The sequence below is a fragment of the Marmota monax genome, unplaced genomic scaffold, assembly GCF_021218885.2.
Source record: "Marmota monax isolate L192 unplaced genomic scaffold, Marmota_monax_Labrador192_F-V1.1 WCK01_AAM20220418_F8-fsc00035, whole genome shotgun sequence".
Classification (NCBI taxonomy): Eukaryota; Metazoa; Chordata; class Mammalia; order Rodentia; family Sciuridae; genus Marmota; species Marmota monax.
The window spans coordinates 5083970-5103034 of record NW_026691961.1 but is presented as its reverse complement, the minus strand read 5'-3'; the positions used below and the strand labels follow the sequence as shown (position 1 = coordinate 5103034).

At 44.5% G+C, this 19065-nt stretch overlaps 1 protein-coding gene, 1 long non-coding RNA gene and 1 other non-coding gene across 4 annotated transcripts in view; 2 read left to right on the top strand and 1 right to left on the bottom strand.

Annotated features, from left to right (window-relative positions):
- Positions 1–1002: 1002 nt before the first annotated feature.
- On the bottom strand, positions 1003–1074 carry Trnaa-ugc (transfer RNA alanine (anticodon UGC)). The gene has a single exon. It is a non-coding gene; the product is annotated as a tRNA-Ala (tRNA).
- Positions 1075–5454: 4380 nt separating this feature from the next.
- The window catches only part of Bmerb1 (bMERB domain containing 1), a 91005-nt gene continuing 77394 nt past the window's right edge, over positions 5455–19065 (top strand). Inside the window, exon 1 of one of the 2 annotated variants that reach the window (XM_046439684.2) lies at positions 5455–5723. In XM_046439684.2, the coding sequence (XP_046295640.1) occupies positions 5618–5723 (106 nt within the window). In that variant the 5' untranslated portion in view covers positions 5455–5617. The remainder of the gene's footprint in view (positions 5724–19065) is intronic. The other variant, XM_046439600.2, reaches the window with a different exon arrangement.
- On the top strand, positions 5942–13851 carry LOC131423997 (uncharacterized). Its single transcript, XR_009226335.1, has 2 exons — positions 5942–10753; positions 12779–13851. It is a non-coding gene; the product is annotated as an uncharacterized LOC131423997 (long non-coding RNA).

The following is a 19065-nucleotide window of genomic DNA, read 5'->3' as shown; positions in this document are numbered from 1 at the left end:
ACACAATGCTAACTGAAAACAGCCAGAAACCTAGGCCACATGCAGTGATTTCATTCATGTGAAATATCCAGAATAGGCAGTCCATGGGGGGAAAGAGCGTTTGTAGTTGCTAGGAGTTGGACAGAGGGAGAAGGTGGAGTACAGTTACTCCACCTTATTGGGTACAGGGCTACCTTAATGGGTGATGAACATGTTTTGAAATTAGACAGAGGTGGTGCTTATACAATAATGCCAAAATACAACACCTCAGAATTGTTCACTTTAAAGTATTTGATTTTTTGGGGGGGGAGGGGAGGGTTACAGGAGATTGAACTCAGGGGACTCAACTGCTGAGCCACATCCCCAGCCCCCCACCTTTTTTTTTAATTTGCATTTTATTTAGACACAGGGTCTCACTGAGCTGCTTAGCTCCTTGCTTTTGCTGAGGCTGGCTTTGAACTCACGATTCTCCTGCCTCAGCCTCCTGAGCTACTGGGATTACAGGTGTGTGCCAGCACACCTAGCTAAAGTAGTTGATTTTAATGTTACATGAATTTCAATAAAAAATAATGTAGTGTGACATTAATATAATATTTTTCTTTAAGGCTTGTGGGTTTTTTCTCTTTGTTTATTTAATTACTTTTTTCAGTGCTGGGTTTGAGCCGCACCCCCAGCCCCAGGATAGGTGTTTTTTGTGTTTTTAACATATCCTTCACCGCAGAACGATGAAGGCATTTTCCTACATTATTTTGCAAACATTTTTCAGTAGTGCTTTTCTCACTTAGGCCTTTAATCCACCTGGAATTTATGTGTGTATGAGTGCGTGTTTGTGTGGGGGGGGAGGAGGGGAGAGAAAGAGAGAGAGGGAAAAGATACGGGTGGTCATTTTTATTTTAGTTTTCTACTGGTTTGGCAAATATCTCAGGCTCATTTTTGGAGTATTCTCCTCTGTCACATAACAACTTTCCTAATATGCGTGGGTCTATTTTGAGGCTTATCAATTTTCATCTTATGTCCTTTTTTTGATGATGCTGGGGATTGAACCCAGGGCCTTGTGCGTGCAAGGCAAGCACTCTACCAACTGAGCTACACCCCAGCCTCAACCTATGTCTTATGGCTTTCTAGTAGGTCTTGATGTCTGGGCGTTAAGTTCACCTTATATTATGGTTTGGAGACGAGGTGTCCCCGCAAAGTTCCTGTTAACGCAGGACTATTCAGAGTGAATGGATTGGGTTGTGATAGCTGTAACCTAATCAGTCCATCCACGTTGGAATGAACACAAAAGGTGGTGACTTTGGCAGGTAGGGTGTGGCTGGAAGAGGTGGGTGCCTGAGGGCGGCCCTGGAAGGGTCCATCTTTCCTGCAGCCCCTTCCCTTTGCCCTCTGCTTCCTGGCTGCTCTGAATGGAGCCAGGCTCCTCCACCAACCTTTCCGCCATGATGATCTGCCCCACCTCGGGCCCAGAGCAATGAACTCTGCCCACATGGACAGAGCCTCTGAAACTGTGAGCCCCAAATAAACTTCTCCTCCTTCAGGTTGTTCTTGTCGGATATTTGGGTCACAGCAATGAAAATGTGATTCCCACACTCTACCTTGTCCGTTTCTTCCAGGTCGACTTTCCTGTGCCTGGTCTTTGGTTCGTTCATGTAATTTTAGGATCAGTTTATCAAAGTTTATTTCAACTCCTATTCTTTCCTATTTTAATTGAATTGCATCCAAGAGAATCTTCATCTTTACCATATTGATTCTTTTTACCCCTGCACACGACAAATAAATCCTTCCCTTTCTTAAGGTTTTTTTTTTCCAGTGGTAGGGATTGAACCCAGGATCCTGGGTATGGGAAGTACAGGTTCTACCACTGAGCTGCACCCCCAGCCCCCATTTCTTGTTTCAGTTCTTTTTTTTTTTAATGTTACTTAACAGTGCAACATAAAACGACTTAATCAATTGTCCCAGTGACACAAAATAACGATTTTCTTCTCAATGTTTTATTTTGCTATCATGATTATATTTTTAGTTTAATTAATAACGTTGTAGAGGGCTGGGGCTGGGGCTTAGCGGTAGAGTGCTCACCTAGCATGTGTGAGTCTCTGGGTTCGATCCTCAGCACCACATAAAAATAAATAAATAAATAAATAAATAAATAAGGGTATTGTGTCCAACTACAACCAAAAAAAATAAATATTTTTTAAAAAATAATGTTGTAAGGAAATACTACTATTTTTAATGTTTATCTTGTTTCCAAAACCTTGCTCTTTATTCATTTTTATCAGCCTCTCTGTGGATTTGCTTGCATTTTTATGTAGGAAAATACACTGTCTGGAAAAGAAAGTTTTGTTTCACATTTCAATTCTTATTCCTCATTTATTTTTTCTTTTCTAATGAGGCCCAGAAATGGGAATAGCAGGCATATTTTTTCGTTCCCAACTTTAATGGGGATGCGACTGGAAGTTCAGCTGTAAAGGTAATATTTGCTGTATTTTATAGTTTTTCTCTGGAAAGTTGAGGAAATGTACTCCTATTCTTAAAATACAGACATATATGACTGCTAATTTCTTAAAAAGCCTTTTCTGTATTCATTTAAATAACCAAATAACTTTATCATATTTATTAAAATGAAATATCTATAGATTTTCTGACATTGGGCCATATTCCAGTTTGAGAACCAATCCCATTTGTGTGTGTGTGTGTGTGTGTGTTTCAGCACTGGAAATTGCACCCATTGCCTTACACAGGTGAAGCAAGCACTCTACCATTGAGCTATATTCCCAGTCCTGATGTGTTTTTATTTTTATCTAGTTTGGTATTAAGATCATATTATCCTCATGAAATGAGCTCTAAAGTGATTTTTATAAAATAAGGACCTGGGTCTATTTGGGTCTGTTGCTTTTGTAGGACTAGGGAGGGAAATAAACTTGTATAGTAATTCAGTTTTGGTAATGGTTATTGATTTTCTTTTTATTTCTTAAATATATTTTGATAGTTTTTTTTTTTTTTGAAAAAAGAGAACGTTACTCATGTCAACTGAGTTTTAAACATCTTGCTGTGTGCTGTATTTTGTCTCATTTTGTTAATTTATATTTGACACAGGGTCTCTCCATGTTGCCTAGGTTGGACTTGAACTCATGATCCTCCAGCCTCAGCCCCCAAGTAGCTGGGAAGATAGGAGTGGGCCACTGCACTCAGCTTCCATTCTCAATACTACTCATGAGTATCTATTTTTTTTTTTTTTTTTTAGTACCAGGGATTGAACCCAGGGGCACTCAACCACCGAACCACACCCCCAACCCTATTTTGAATTTTATTTAGAGGCAGGATCTCACTGAGTTGCTTAATGACTCATGGGGCTGGCTTTGAACTTGGGATCCTCTTGCCTCTGTCTCCTGAGCTGCTGGGATTACAGGCGTGCACCATGGCACCTGGCTACAAGTATCTATTTTAAAGTCAGTCTTGGGAGGGTTTTCAACGGAAGAAATCAGCTTTTGATCTTGTCGATTTTCTTCATTGCTTCTTGGTTTTCTATTCCCTTAATTTATTCTCTTCTCATCACTTACTTTTTCTTACTTAGGTTTCATCTGTTCTTTTTAAATGCGGTCTTTTGAGTCGAAAACTTAACCCATTTTAGTTTTCCATGTTTAAAACCATTTTAGTCTCACCTTTTTTTAAGGAATGCGTTGGTTAGTCATATGCCTCTGACTGTAATAAAATATCCGAGACAAGAAGTGTATCAAGAGAAAAGATTTATTTCTGGGTCAGGGTTTCAGAGGTTCCAATCTTTGATTGGTTGACCTCATTGCTTGGGGCCTGTGACCAGGCAGCGCATCATGGCGAGAGGTATGTGTTAGAGCAAAGCTTCTCATTTCATGCCTGGGGCTCAAAAATAGAGGAAGAGGAAGGAGTTGGGGTCCTACTGTCCCCTTCAAGAGCATGTTCCCACTAGGCCAGCCTCTTAGTTTCCAGCACCTTCTAATAGCACCAAGCTGGGCACTCCACACCTTTAACACAAGGGCCTTTGCGGAACATTCCAGATCCAAGATATAGCAGCATTTAAAGCTGTCTATTTATTTACATCAACATTTATAAGTTTTGAAATTAGACACCATGATCTCCTTGTACCTGTAGTCCCAGCTACTCAGGAGGCCAAGACAGGAGCCCAGAAGTCCCAAGCCAGCCGGGGCAAAATAGCAAGACCCCATTCCTAGAAAAAAAAACTTATAAATTTTGGCATATGATACTCTCATTGTTATTCAGATCTAAATATTTTATGATTTTCTATGTTATTTTCTTTTTTCTCCCTTGAGCGATTTAGAAGTTCATTATCGATAATAACATTTTAAGTAGCTAAGTCATTTTCTTAAAGGACTGGGCCATTTCACACTTCCACAAGCCATATGGATACCAGAATTTGTCCCAGATGACATGTCTAAATGACAACATAGACCAGCAACCCATGTCCTGATACAAAACATCCTAACTGCAGTCTAGGAAGTCAGTTTAATGATGAAGAGGTTAAATCTGGATTCAAATAATCCAGATTCATGGACTGACGATGCCACTCAGTAAGTGTGGGAATTTGGTCAAATAATCTCTGTGCATCTCAAGTTCCCCCCTATGCAAAACAAGGCTGGCAGAATGCTGTCTCTTTCACAGAGTTATTGGGAAGTGCTTTGCACCCAGGTGCCATTCAGCAAACAGTACTGATTTTTATCAATCCAGCTTTGACTTTATATTTTCTTTTAAATTTATTTTAGATGTTAATGGACCTTTATTTTATTCATTATATTTTTTTATATTCATTTATTATTTATATGTGGTGCTGAGAATGGAACCCAGTGCCTCACACACACTAGGCAAGCGCTCTGCCACTGAACCCCAGCCCCAGCCCCTTACTTTTTATTTTCGACGCTGCCATGTTTTGTCAGTAAACCCATCTGCGGGTGTCTGGCAAGTAAAGACCCTGATTCCAAACAGCTTCCTTGTCCTGTGACCAAAATGTTCCCATCTATTTCTCTTTCAAGTCCATGCAAATACAGACACAGGAATGAGGAGTCAACACAAGCATCCATGTCCCATCTCATATTCAAAGTATGCACACGGATGCAAAAACCCAGAGATTTCCCCGAAGACCCACAGAACCCACAGATCTGGGTCCACACTCACGCTTGTCCATACTCCCTACAAAGATGGATCCATCGCCCACAGATAGAGACGGGCTCACCAATCCCACTCAAAACCTAGCATCCCACTGACAGATCGCATACCACCCACAGTGCCAGACCCATGCAGCGCAACACCACCCTCTCCAGAATGATCAGGAGCCTCGTTCTTACTTCTTTGGGGTTGGTTTTATTTTTGTTGTTGTTGTTGTTGTTCTTCTTAGAGTTTATCATCTGTCCCTCTTTCTCCCTACCCTGCCCCCAAGCTTTCCCCCTAAACCTCCATTGCGCATGTGCTCTGCATCCCTCCCCCCTCCTGGGTACCAGTCGGCGCTCCCGGGCGCTGGCGGCGGAAGAGATGGAGCCGCGTCACGGGCGCCCGGCCCCTTAAAACGCTGCTGGCTGGAGCCGCCTCCCTCCCTGCAACCCGCGGCGGGGATGGAGTAAAGGGGGACCCGTCGACCTGCCCGCGGGGATCAGCGATGGAGTTAAAGCAATCTTTATCCACCCATCTGGAAGCTGAAAAGCCTCTGAGGCGCTATGGGGCGGTGGAGGAGACAGCATGGAAAGCGGAGGGACTGGGGAGAAGTGAGTAATAGGGCAGGGGTGCTGGGGATCCGAGAGCTGGAGCCCGGGGTCGCAGGAGCGGGTGGCGTGCCAGCAGCTGACCCAGGGACGCGCCCCCCGGGAGGCACCCCCCGCAGCCCGGCTTTCAGCGCAGAGGGATGCGCAGCGCCGCGCCGCGCTCTCCGGGTGAACAAAAGGGGGGATCCTTCAGACTGGGCTTCACCGGGAGGCTTGGGCAATCGCCTGGCCCCTAAGCCAGGAGCCTGGGGTGGACTTGGGAGTCCCAGATCCCTCAGCTGGCATCTCCTCCTGGGAAGGAAGGTCTTTCCTGCAGTCGGAGGAGGAGGGTGCTTCCTCCGCCCGGGTTGCGTTAGGGCGCTGGGATGCACTAGGGCGCAGGAGCCGGAGGGCCATCCTGGAAAGCGCCCACGTCCCTGGAGAGGGGGGGAGTGTCCGCTGGGTTTCTGCTTGCTTTCACCGGCGCGAGGTTCCCGGCACACCTGAAATCCCCAGCATTTCTTCTTCAGACTACTCCTGTGTCGGAGGGGAGGGGCAAAGGTTAGGGGGAGGCTAACTGATCACACCTCCTCCTTTCTCCCTGGATTCAATTACAGTCTGGTTTGGGTACAGCCCTAGAAGGCGGTTCTGAAACCAAAGGGCTGCGTTTACTGGTTCTCTCTTCTGGGGTATTTGGTGTCAGCAACATTTCCAAATTAACGAAGGATATTTGTTTCTAATTAATAGTACACAATAGTTGAAACTCCTGCTCTCAAAGTGCAGGAGCAGCCTCAGGGCTTCCAGGGTTACCAGCCCTCCCTGCAAGCCCCAGGGAGGGCAGGGACTTCCCAGTGTCCCCAGTTGTGGATAGAGACTTGCCCTAGCCCGGGTGCCTCCTGCCAGGCTGAGAAAGGCCCTCTTGCCTCCTCTGGGACCCTGCTCTGGGTAACTGTGTTCAGCGCTCTGCCCTAGCACCAATCCGAGTTATGTTGGACTGAAGTATTGTGTATAAGCTCTTCTCCCGTCTTTACCTGGGTGAAAAATTGTGTGTGTGTGTTTTTCTGTAATTACAATGTAAGGAAATCTTCCTAGGATGGCTCAGCTGTATTTTGATGGGTTCAAGTTGAAATCACAATCACATGTATTAGTTCCTCACCTGCTATGAGGGATACACAGTGCTTTGAATCTCTTTCCTTTTCTTCTTGGTTTTATGCCCACTCCTTCCTTCTCCTGTTTCATCCTTTCCAAACCCTTTGGTTTTGGTGCTTTGGTGCAACCTCAGGGGTGAGAGTGTCTATTTCCTACAAACTCAAAATGATGTCAACAATGGCTGCTCCCCTCCCAGATTATCATGCCCTAAGAACTTTAAAGCATCATCTCATTTAATCTCCACAACAACCTCTTCTGGCATCATGAATTCCCCCTGGCATGGATGAAAACCCTGGAGCTTGTTAGATGACATGATTGTTGAGTAGCAAAGCCAGGGTTTGGACTCATGCTTGTTGGACCCCAGATTCTCAGCATGAAGGTTTATTGTTTTTGCATTTTCAGGAACCTTCTTAAATCTGTCGAGAGAGTCCCAGGATATGGTCAGTGATTTTATGTGTAGCAGCCCTGTATGTCTCTGCAGCTTACAGGGGCCTGGAAAGAATGCTGGGTCCATGCAGAGTAGAAGCCCTGGTCTGAATCCTCGTGCTGCCCCTTGCTGACAGTGTGACTTTAGGCACAATTCTAAGCCTCACCTTGCCTCTGTTTTCTGAAAATGGAGATCATACTTAGACCTACCTTATGGCTTCATGTGAATGTTAAATGAGATCGAGTTCGTAGAGCTCAAGGGAAGTGCTTGCTACATACCGGTTGCTTCCTTTACTACTAAATCTATTCAAGGAACTTGCCTTTATTCTTACCAGGGAATTACATAAAGCAAGACCCTGGGCTACAACAAAAGTGTGGGTCATTTTCCTAATCTCTCTCTCTTACTGCCTTTTATTTTCTGACCATTTTATTTGGGAAAATTTCAAGCATACAGGAAAATTGCCACACACATCAATTTATGTCATTTTAGCCCCTGAAATTTTTGTGCTTCTCAGTCCTAAGCTGCAAACTATTAAAAGTCTGGCCAAAAGGCTTTCAAATCATCAAGGACTCTGAAACTTGTTTCTTGGCCCAATATGAGACCCCCAGTCTCTGATCTACTTTTGCATGGATCCCCAAATCTGTTTTCCCCCCACTTTCCCCTATTCAAGTTTGAAATCTTCTTAAAGCACTAATCCAGGGTCCCACTTTGGAATCTTGAATCTGTTAAAGTGTGGGTCTCTGGACTCTTGTCTGCAACCAGACATAAATTTGATTCAAGTGGCATCTTTGGAAGACTCAATTCCCAGGGGATGATGAATCCCTTCCATCACATCTGGGAACCTCCATTTATTTATTAATGATGTGTGAAAACTAGTACTATTGATTCTGTGGCATAGCAATTGCTCAGCCAATGTGATGCCAGAGAATAGAAAAGCCCTCTTAAAAAGAAGTCATGCTTTGTCTGACTTCCTCACGTTTAAATATTTTATGCTGAACATTGAATACACATAAATTAAAAAGGATTGAAAAGAGAAGAAAGATTGCAGAACTGGTTGTTTTTAGTTAACGTTGTATTAACTGCTGCCTTTCATGTCAACTCTAGTTTTTAAAATAAGAGATACGCGATGTTCTATAGGATAGTAACAGAGAATGGGAGCTTTGAAGTCAGGCAAACTGAGTTCAAACCAGCTCTGTCCCTTGGTAGCTTTATCACTGTGGGAAGACTGTGAGGTTCTCCACCAGTTGTTTCATCTGTAAGATGGGATAATAATAGTAACGGGCACTTGGAAGATTGAATGAGACAATGCACGTAGCACTGTGCATGGCACCCAGAGTGCTCAGTGAACAATAAATGAAGGTCATGATAAAAGATTCAAGTTCATCTGAAATATACAAGTGAAAGGAGAAAGAGAACCATCATCACCACTTCCGTTTATTCATTGGGTGAACAGGTATCAGTGGACAGGTATCGAGTGCTTCAAAATGCCAGGCAGGACACGATTGGACAGCACCCAACAGCATTTTGCAGAGATTATTCTGAGGTTAACAGGCACAGCTTTTCATTGCTGCCATTTATTTGCAAATTCTGGGTATTGATTGTCTATACACTGCCTTCCTCCTGGGACTATGTGGGGAAAGGTTTTTGAACCCTGGGAAGCCATCTAGTATTTTCTTGTTTGAGACAGATTCTGAGACATTGCTCTCATCCACCTTTGACAGCACTTTCTGATTAGCAGTGAGTTTTTTTTTTAAACAGAGTTGGAAAATGTATAGTGACAATTCAGAGTGTTGAGATATATAAAAAGAAAGCTTTCATCCAAGTGTAATTAATTGAGGGAGACGAAAAGACAAGGTGTCTTTTGAAAACAACAACAGCAACAACAACTCAGGGCTTTTAAACGTTACAGTTATCTATGGTTGTGGTCATTTCTTCATCAATTGAATGCACCTTAAAACATGATCAAGATTCTGTGGCAGGAGAAGTAGGGGAGAGGGTGGCCCAGTGGAGAGAGGATACCACAGGGGGAAATAACATCCTTATCAGTATTGAGGTAGAAATAAATGCACTGTGAGAAGGAGATTGAAATAGAGTGGAAAACCCAGGTGTCAATCTTTCCCTAAGCCCAGGGGGAGATGCCTGGTATTTAAAAGTCCAAGGACGTGTGCTGACTAGCAAGTAGATTATTAAGCTGGTCCATGTTTCAGACTTAATAAACAGTGTGATGACTGAAGTAATGTCAACGACTGGCGATCTACAGAAAAGATTCTTGGGGAAGGTTTTGTATTATTTTCATCTGTTGGATTAAATAGACTCATTTTATTATTTTGTTTTAGCATCCTTCCTTTTTTCTTATTATAAAAGTAACATATGTGGGCTGGGAGTGTAGCTCAGTGGTTGAACACTTGCCTAGCCTGCATGAAGCCCCAGGTTTAATCCTAGCACAGAAAAAAAAAAAACCCCAAATTACTATAAAATATTCAAACAAACAAAAACTACTATAAAAGATTCAGGTTCATCTGAAATATAAAAACACATGGTGAAAGATGACACTCATCACCACTCCCATGTATGCCTGGAGCAGATAGGTGTTGAGTGTCTTCAAAATGCCAGGTGGTGTTCCAGGGGCTGGGGACACTGGAGGCTCCAGGCCAGCAGCTCAGAGGAATGTGCTTGTGTTGGGCCTGAGGACTAAACAGAGTCTCAGAGGGCGGAGAGGGAAGAGAAGGGCATCTCAGGTGAGCTGCCAGCATGGGGCAGGCGGGTGGAGGTTCCAAAGGCCAGAGTCCACGTACTGGGTTTTGTTTGTTTGTTTGTTTTGCTGTTTCTTTTGCTCTCGGCATAGAGAGATCTGGGTCTGTTGGCTTTTGCAGGAGTGTCTGGTGAACCACCGGCTGGCTCCCTGGTTGAGCACGAGGGTTGGAGGCCAGTACAGATAGAGGCTCTCCTTTGGTGTAGCCTCTCAGAGCACCTCTCAAGAGGTCCCCCGAAGAGGCCCAGCATCCGATCCATTCATTCCTTCGCTGCACGCTTGCTGAACAGCCTCGAGCATTGCTATGTGCTAGCTTCAGGGGTCCAGAGCCAGAGAAGGCCCAGCACCCACCCTCAGGAGTCTTTGATTGTGTTCCAGCCCACCCTCTGCTGCTGCCCAGGGTGTGATCTTGGGCGATTGGCCTAACATCCATAAACCTCAGTGACCTCATCTGTAAAATGAGTAAAATGAGGATGGCAAAGCATGACTTATGGGGCCCTGAATAGCACTGAGGCTGACGGTGTTAAGGTTCAGCTCAGTTTAGCTGTTAACATTTGTTAAGAAAGGCCTCCTGGACTGGGTGGAAGGAGCAGGTGATCAAAGTCTGAGTGAGAGGTGGCCCTGTCATTGAAGAGCAGTGTCTCCCTAGGTTCTCTAAATCCAAGGTGGAAAATGACTATAGTGGATAGCAGGAATTATTCTGTTCATAAAAAAATTCCCAAACAGGTAAGTCATTCATTCTTCTATTAATCCTTCCATCCATTTATCTGCCCCATACGTATTTACTGACGGCCCTTCTAGGCCAGGTGTTGTGCCGCCCTCTCAAGAGTACAGTAGCACTTTGAGCAGGGTGTGTATGGTCCCTGGCTTCAGCTGATTTTTTTTTTTTTTTTGGTACTAGGGATTGAACACAAGGGTGCTTAACACCAAGCCACATCCCCACCCCTTTTTATTTTGAGACAGGGTCTCACTAAGTTGCTTAGGGCCTCACTTAGTTGCTGAGGCTGGCTTTGAACTTGGGATGCTCCTGCCTCAGCCTTCCAAGCCGCTGGGATTACTGCTGTGCCCCACCATGCCTGGCACTTCAGGTGATTTAAGGTCTATTGAGAATAGTTCCTGTTTGCAGTGCTGCAAATCCAAGGCCCCCAAAGGTTCTGTTATCTCTTCCAGTCCTTGTGAAACTGGATCCAGGACATTTTGCCCTCTTAGCTAAATGTTGTGAAGAGATTAATTCAGTTGTTTTGCTGACAGACGAGTTTTTGCTGGCCTCAAAGGCCATTGTCTCAGAGACAATGAATCTTAATAGGGTCAAACCAAGTTTTATGGGCTATTTACTTCAGTCTTGCTGCGGATGCATTGACCCCCGGCATCCCATTCATTGCTGGAAGCTGGACGCCCAGTGTGTATCACACAAGAAGCACTTAGAAGCTTCTCATTCAATGGACAGTTGCTGACTTGATAATTCAGAGTTGAGGTGCCAAATGCTTTCATTTTGTTTTGTAAACCTTCAAAATTGTAGAAAAAAAATAAAGTTAGGGAGCATCTCGGTTGGTCTGAATCACCCCCTTGTCTGGTTTGCATGCTTTGCTCCTGATGCTGCAGTTAGAGGAACCCGCTTCCTTTGAAGGAAAGATGCAAGACTTTCAGATCAGGTACAAAGTAACAGGAACAGATACCACTGTCAGAACCCTAGGAGGTGAGAGGGCTGGGCCAGGTGTATTGCATGGGCCTATCTCCTTGATTCTCAGATACCAGCACAGGTGAGGGGCACTGTTCATAGTCAGCTGTGTTTTGGAACCATTAAACAAACAAACAAACAAACAAACGAAGAACCCGACAAGCCACAGTTAATAGACTGGTCCATTTAAAAGACATTCTAATTTCAGGCAGAGAAGCTCATTTGAGACAGTATCAGTGGGCAAATGGAGTGATCTTTATTGGAAAGCAATCACATAGCATCTCTTATTTATTTATTTCATACTGGGGATTGAACAGGATCCAGGATATTTTGCCCTCTTAGCTAAATGTTGTCATCCCCAGCCACATCCCACTCATATGCACATATTTTATATATATATATATATATATATATATATATATATATATATATATATGCCCCCTCCACACACATACATACATATATATTATTATTAGAGACAGGGTCTCGCTGAGTTGCTTAGGGACTTGCTAAATTGCTGAGGCTGGGTTTGAACTCGTGATCCTCCTGCTTCAGCCTCCCCAGTTGCTGGGATTACAGGCGTGTGCCACTGCACCTGGCTCAGGTATCATCTCTTAAAATTTAAAATGCTTGTTTGCTTTGAGTCAGCAATCTCACCCCTGGGATTTTAGCCCTTATGAAAAGGTGAAAGATTCATCTGATCTGAAGGAAAAAACAAAAAACAGAACAGAATATACAGAGTATAGGCCTCTATGTGTTGAAAAGCACTTGTACACAAAGATCTATGTGCAAAATAAGCTGGGCCCTAAGTACAGACCTATTAGAAGAATGGTCAAGAAAGTCATTGTTCCTCCGCTGTGAGAGGATATGCCATTGTTAAAAAGGAACAAATTAGATTTGGGGACGTAGCTCAGCGGTAGAGCCCTTGACCGGCATGTACAAGGCTGTGGTGGATTCAATTCCCAGCACCACCTTAAAAACAAAAAAATGAGAGCAATAGTTGTCTTGGAGGATCACTGAGGGAGACAAATGAGACCCAGGAAATGTATATAATAGGATCTCATTTTTTTCAGGACCAAATCCTTGCTTTCTGTCTTGATCTCTGTCTCCCTGTCTGGGAGTGCCGGTGACCAGCTGTCCACGGCTGCAGGATCCATCCATCTTTATCCTCTTTAAATAGACAGCAAAGTGGCCCCGGAGCACATCCTGGTGGTTAAAACCAGTGCGCAGGACATCCTCAAGAGCAGCCAGCTGGGGTCCTGGGTGGCTGGGCTGGATTCCAGGAGCAGAGAGGCCCATTTTCCTAGGGATCAGTCCTTTGTTATTTCTCAAAGGCTTACCCAGAGGTGGGCTGAGGTTAGCTTCATTTGTCTTCTCTACTGAGATAAAATAATAATAACCAGAAGAATGAAGTACCATATTCAATACACAAAATTAACTGCCAACTGTTTTAAGGTGTACGATTTACTAGTGTTGAGTACATTTACAATGCTGTACAGCCCTTACCTCTGCCTAGTTCCAAGACATTTCTTCAGCCCAAAGGAAACCCCGCACCTGTTAAGCAGTCCCTGTAGGAAACAGGCTCCTTTTCTTCATCAGCTGCTGGGTTCATGGTTGAGATCCCTCTGACAAAAAACACAGATTAACAAAAGAAAAGCAAGACAGATTTATTTAATACAGGTTGAATATTCCTTGTTCAATATATTTGGGACCAGAAATATCTCAGATTTGGGATTTATTTTTTTTTTTCAGATTTTGGAATATTTGCCTATACATAAATGAGATGCCTTGGGAAGGGGACCCAAGACTGAATGCCAAATTCATTTTTTTTTTTGGTATGTGCCTTATACACCCAGCCTGAAGGCAACTGATTATAATATTTTTGGTGCACCTGTGTTTTGAATGTGACCCATCACGTGAGGTCAGATGTAGAATTTTCCACTTGTCGCGTCAGGTCGGTGCCAGAAGATTTCAGATTTGGGAGCATTTTGGGTTTTGGATGACATGAGAACCTTTGGAAGTGGAACCCCAAAGAAAAGGGCAATGTTTATATTTGTATGGACAGCTGTGCAGATACTTCCAGTACGAGGGACTAAAGGGGATGATATAATGGGAATAAACTGGAAGGAACTTAGCAAGACCTTTAGTTCTGATTCTTCTTGGCATGTATGTGCGACATTTCTTCCTTTTGGGCATAGAGCAGGACAATTGTCCCGTGAGGGTCTTGGGGTGGGAATCCTATTTCTGCTATTTTCTCAAATGCTAAGATGCCAGCTTTTGGGGTAGCGTGTCCTGGACCCTATCATGTTCCTTCCCCAAGTCCTAGGAAATGACTATTTTCCATCTCGGGATCTACCTGCCCAGGATATTTTATATATGACACTCACAGTCATGTGACCTTTTGGGTCTGTCTTGTTTCACTTAGCAAGATGTTTTCAAGGTGCCTCGGGGTAGTTGAACGTGTCAGTACCTCATTCCTTCTTCTGACTAAGTGATATTCCTTTTATGAGTAGACCACCCTCTGTTTATCCATTTTTCTGTGGATGGACAGTTGGGTTTTCCCTACCTTTTGGCCATTGTGAGAAATGCTGCTATAAATACTGATGGGTACGTACTGGTTTGAGTCTTTGTCATTGTTTTGCAGTGCTGGGGATGGGGTCCAGATCTCCCAAATGCTAAGCACACATTTTACCACAGAGCTGCACCCCCAGCTCCCGAGTGCTTGTTTTTAAGTATTTTGGGCTTATACCTGGAAGTGCAAATGCTGGTCATATGGTAAGTCTATATTTAGCTTTTTGAGGAAGACACAATGATTTTTGACTTCCACATTTTCTGGCAATTTTCCCACTTTCCTGTCTTCCCTGGAAGTTTATGATTTTTAGTATATGGAGAGACAATGTGGGAAGATGGTCTCTTGTAGTCATTAAATAAATACATGAATTCTTCAGTAGGGATCAGCCTGCCTTGGTTCAAAGCCTGCTTCTCCCACTTACTGACTGGTTGATCTTAGGTAAGTTGTGTAACCTCTCTGGTCTTTCATTTATCCCTCTGCCTTGATCACCGAAATTCCCATTTCTTAGGGGTGTGTTGAGGAGTGTGGTGAGGTGTAGCTGATGCTTAGCACAGTGCCTAGCACATAGTAAACCACGAGAAGATGTCAGCCATGGCAATTACCAACAATGGGCAGCAAAGAGGTACATTAGTCAGCTCAGGCTGCATAAGGAAGGGCCCTAGACTGGGAGGTGTAAGCAATAGGCATTTATTTCTCACGGTTCTGGTGGCTGGAAAGTCCAAGGTGCTGGCCCAGGAGATTTCATTCTGAGGCTTCTTTGGCTTGGAGAAGGCTGTGTTCTCATTGTGTGCTTGTGTGGTGTCTGGTGCATATGTTGAGGAGAGAGGGGCAGGAGAGGAGTTGCAGGGAAGGCAGAGGGTGAGAGAAAACAAACTCTGGTGTCTCTTCTAAGAACACCAATCTGCCGATGGGTGGTGCAGGCCAGTAATCCCAGGGGCTCTGGAGGCTGAGACAGGAGAATCGTGAGTTCAAAGCCAGCCTCAGCAAAAACGAGGCACTAAGCAACTCAGTGAGACCCTGTCTCTAAATAAAATACAAAACAAGGCTGGGGGTGTGGCTCAGTGGTCAAGTGCCTCTGAGTTCAATCCCCGGTACCAAAAAAAAAAAAACAAAAACATCAATCTTATTAGATGGATTTATGAGCTCATTCAACCTTAATTTCCTCCCTAGATGCCCTGTCTCTGAGTGTGCTCACATTGGGGAATTAGTGCTTCAACATATGAATCCAGATGGGGGACTCAGATCGGTCCATAGCAATAGCCTTTTCTTTTAGCTCTAATCTTTGGTGCTGGGGATGGAACCCAGGGCCTCGGGAATGCCGGGCAAGTGCTGTGCCACCTACCTGCAACCTCAGCCCAGCAACAGGCTTCTTATTTGGGACCGGAAGTTGCATTTAACATCATGATGTCTTGGGGTTGGAAGGAAATTTGGAGTTCATCTAGTCCAAGTTCATCTTTCTCAAGTTCTGCATCATCGGCATTGACATTTGGGGCTAGACAGGTCTGTTGTGGGCGGGTGTCTTGTGCTCCTTAGGATGCTTAGCAGCATCTCTGTCCTCTGCCCACTAGACGTCAATAGCACCCCACCCCCGCCCACTTGTGACAACCAAAAATACCTCCAGCCATTGCCATATATTCCCTAGAAGGGCAAAACTGCCCCTGTCAAGAGTCGTTGATCAAGTCCTAATATCCTTTTTGATGCACATACTTGAGGGTTTTATTTTGTTTTATTCTCCAGTGCTGGGGCTCAAACCTAGAGTGTGTGCTGAGCAACCCCTACCACTGTGAGCTGCACCCCCAGCCCTTAGTCCTCCGGTTTTGGATGTGGGTACTTTCTAATCCCAAAGAAGGTTCCTGCCCACTCTCTGCATCTCTGCTCCCAGGTCTCTGCTCCCCGGTCCTGCTGAGGTCTTGCAGTTTTCTGTTCACACACACAAAGCCCTGCCAATCAAAACTGTTGGATGTGCTCAGGGTGAAGCCCAGAGAAACACAGTTCTGAGTTTCCTGGAGCATGAAGAAAACTCCCCATGCAAAAATGGATTCCATTCTCCTCCAGGCATTCCTGCCCAGGAAGTCCCCTGCTTATGACAAACTGAAGTGAAGGAGAAATTGTCACTTTCACTTAGAACACAGGAAATGCTCCAGGTAGATGACTAGAAACACCCTCCCCACGACAGCCCTGCGCTCTGCTCCCCCAAGGAGGGTCCCTGAGTCGTCCAGAGAACACTGGCTCCAGGGTTTCTCTGGAACATTATCCATTTCTAGGGACTGACTGGCTCCTCTTTTTTAATCTCCACTTCTAGGAGTGCACAGGGACCAGCAGAGCCAAGCACCCCGGGGTTGACAAATGACATCTTAATTTTTGCAAAACTGAAATGGGCATTTCTTTCCTTTTTCTTTTGGTCTGCGGTGCTGGGGATGGGACTTGGGTATGCTAGGCAAGTGTCCTACCACTGAGCAGCATCCCTGCCCCGGAAATGGGTATTTCTTCTGATGAAGTGCGGGAAGAGAAAGAACGCATTGTTCTTTAATGTTCTTGGATAAATTCTTCATTGCAGAGGTGTGCTGAGGAGGTGCAGGCGTGCTTAAAGAGCCAGGAGTCTCTCATCTCCCTTACGGAGGACGGAGGACCCTGTTCACACATCTGTCTGCATTTACCTCAGTCACTTCTCTAGGGCTCCCACTGGGATAGACAGGTGATTCCTGGGTCTGGCTGCATAGAGAATCCCCTGAGTCACTTTTAAAACAATTAATCCATTTCTCCACCTCCCTTTTTAATGGATTAGAAACTCCCAGTCCCAGGGTACATGATTTTCCCCAGGGCTAGGCAGTTCCCCCGCCCCCGCCCCCCACCAGGGCTAGGCAGAGGCAGAAATGAACTTGAACCCATTTGTCCTACAGAGTCAAAAAAAAAAAAGTTAAGTTGAAAAAAAAATTCTGTCCTAATAAAGGGTTTTTCATACCCAACCATGATGGCCAACACCTGAAGCTCTCAGTAGATAATTAAATCTGAGATTACAAACCTGTCATTGTGCCTGGAAAAAACCAGTTGAACCCAGGTATCCTGTTGTCCTAGTCAGATATGCTTTTCTGAATGCAAAAGATACTGATGCTATTATTATTTGATTTGTAATGATTGTTCAAAGTGTTATCACAGAAAGACGTGTAACTTGTATTTGGTGGGCTAACCTCCTCTGATTTAGCTCCTTTTCTGAAAAAATAAATAAATACAATAAACTGTATTTAGAAAAGGCAATTATCCACTAGCTAATGCATTTCCAAAAGAAACAGTCTGCTATATGACCACTGTTAGTTGCCGTAGGAATTCACCTATAGTAGTAATGGGCCAGGGGACGGGAGACAAAGGCATATTTGAGGATATATGGCGTATCAGCTTTCTGTCACTGTGACAAAGTACCTGAGGTAAGAAACTTAAAGGAATAAAGTCTTATTTAGACACAAGGTTTCAGAGGTTTTAGCCCATGGTTGGTTAGATCCAGTGCTTTTGGGATTATGGTGAGGCAGAATATAATGGCAGAAGCCAAAGCTTTACCTCCTGGTGGCCAGGAATCAGCGAGAGGAAGAAGAAAGAGGAAAGGGTGGGGTCTCAATGTCTCCTTCAAGGTCACAGTGCCAAGGTGTAACTTCCTTCCCTTGGGCTCCACCTCTTAAAGGTTCTACCACCTCTCAATAGGGCCTCACTGGCAACAGAGCCTTTGACCCACGAGCCTTTGAGGGACATTTTCCATCTCCAAACTATAGCATATGGGAAAATACTCAAATCTTCCTACATTATTAGAAAAAAGACGATTTTCAGAAAAAGGTAAAAGTCTGTTACAAAGATTAAAAAAATAAAAAACACCCCAAAAGCCCACATGTTAAAGATTGCATTCTGTTCAATCAGGAGAATCACGCAGGTGTTTTAACAGGCACAGACTAATAGATAGACCAGGGATATGGACAAGGACGCATGGAGTTTTCCATGAGGGAGAGGGAATTTGATGGGACTTCCAGGAGACAGGGCGGAATTCACGTGTGGGTAGGGCTGGCTTTGTGTTGTTATCAGTTCCCTGCTAGGTCCAGAGCTGTGAAATAGCTCAAAGACGATGTGCAACCAACTCGGATACCCTGAACAGGTGGCCTCCCCGACGTGCCCGTCCCCGGAGGCCCCGTATTCCCTGTGTGGCCTCCGCGCTCTCCTGAAGAGGAGGCATTGAGAATTCGGGTTCTCTATTCACTCCGTTTTTCGAGCCCCAAGAAAGCCACAGGTTTTCAGGAGAAAAGTGATCCTTTCAGGTATTAAAATGATTTCAGATGACACCGGTGCTGTGAACGTTGAGGCTTGAACACCTGGAATCTAGAGCCTCGGCCGACAGATGATTGACAGTTGGCTCAATGACTCATGCAGAGGTTCGCTCTGGATTCCAAATGCCTGAGGTTTTATCAACTTCTTAAAAGCTTCAACCAGCTTGATTCCGACTGAGGAGTTCATCAACCTGCACTTGCTGTTTACCCACTCAGCTGCTCTGTGAACTAAAAATACCCACCTACATCTATATATTTTAAGCTTGGGGTCATTGCCGTGTCATTCTGTGGTTGGCAACAACCAACCTGTCTGGTGGACTGATGATCCTTTCAAAGAAGAGGCTGTTAACCGGAAGACAGGCGCACAGTAGGAACTCAGTACGTGTTTTCTGAATTGCATGGAGGCATTCAATTCCTAAGCGATGGAGGAATGCGGTGTCCCTTCCTAGGGAGGCAGGGACACTGGGCAAGAAACTTCCAAACT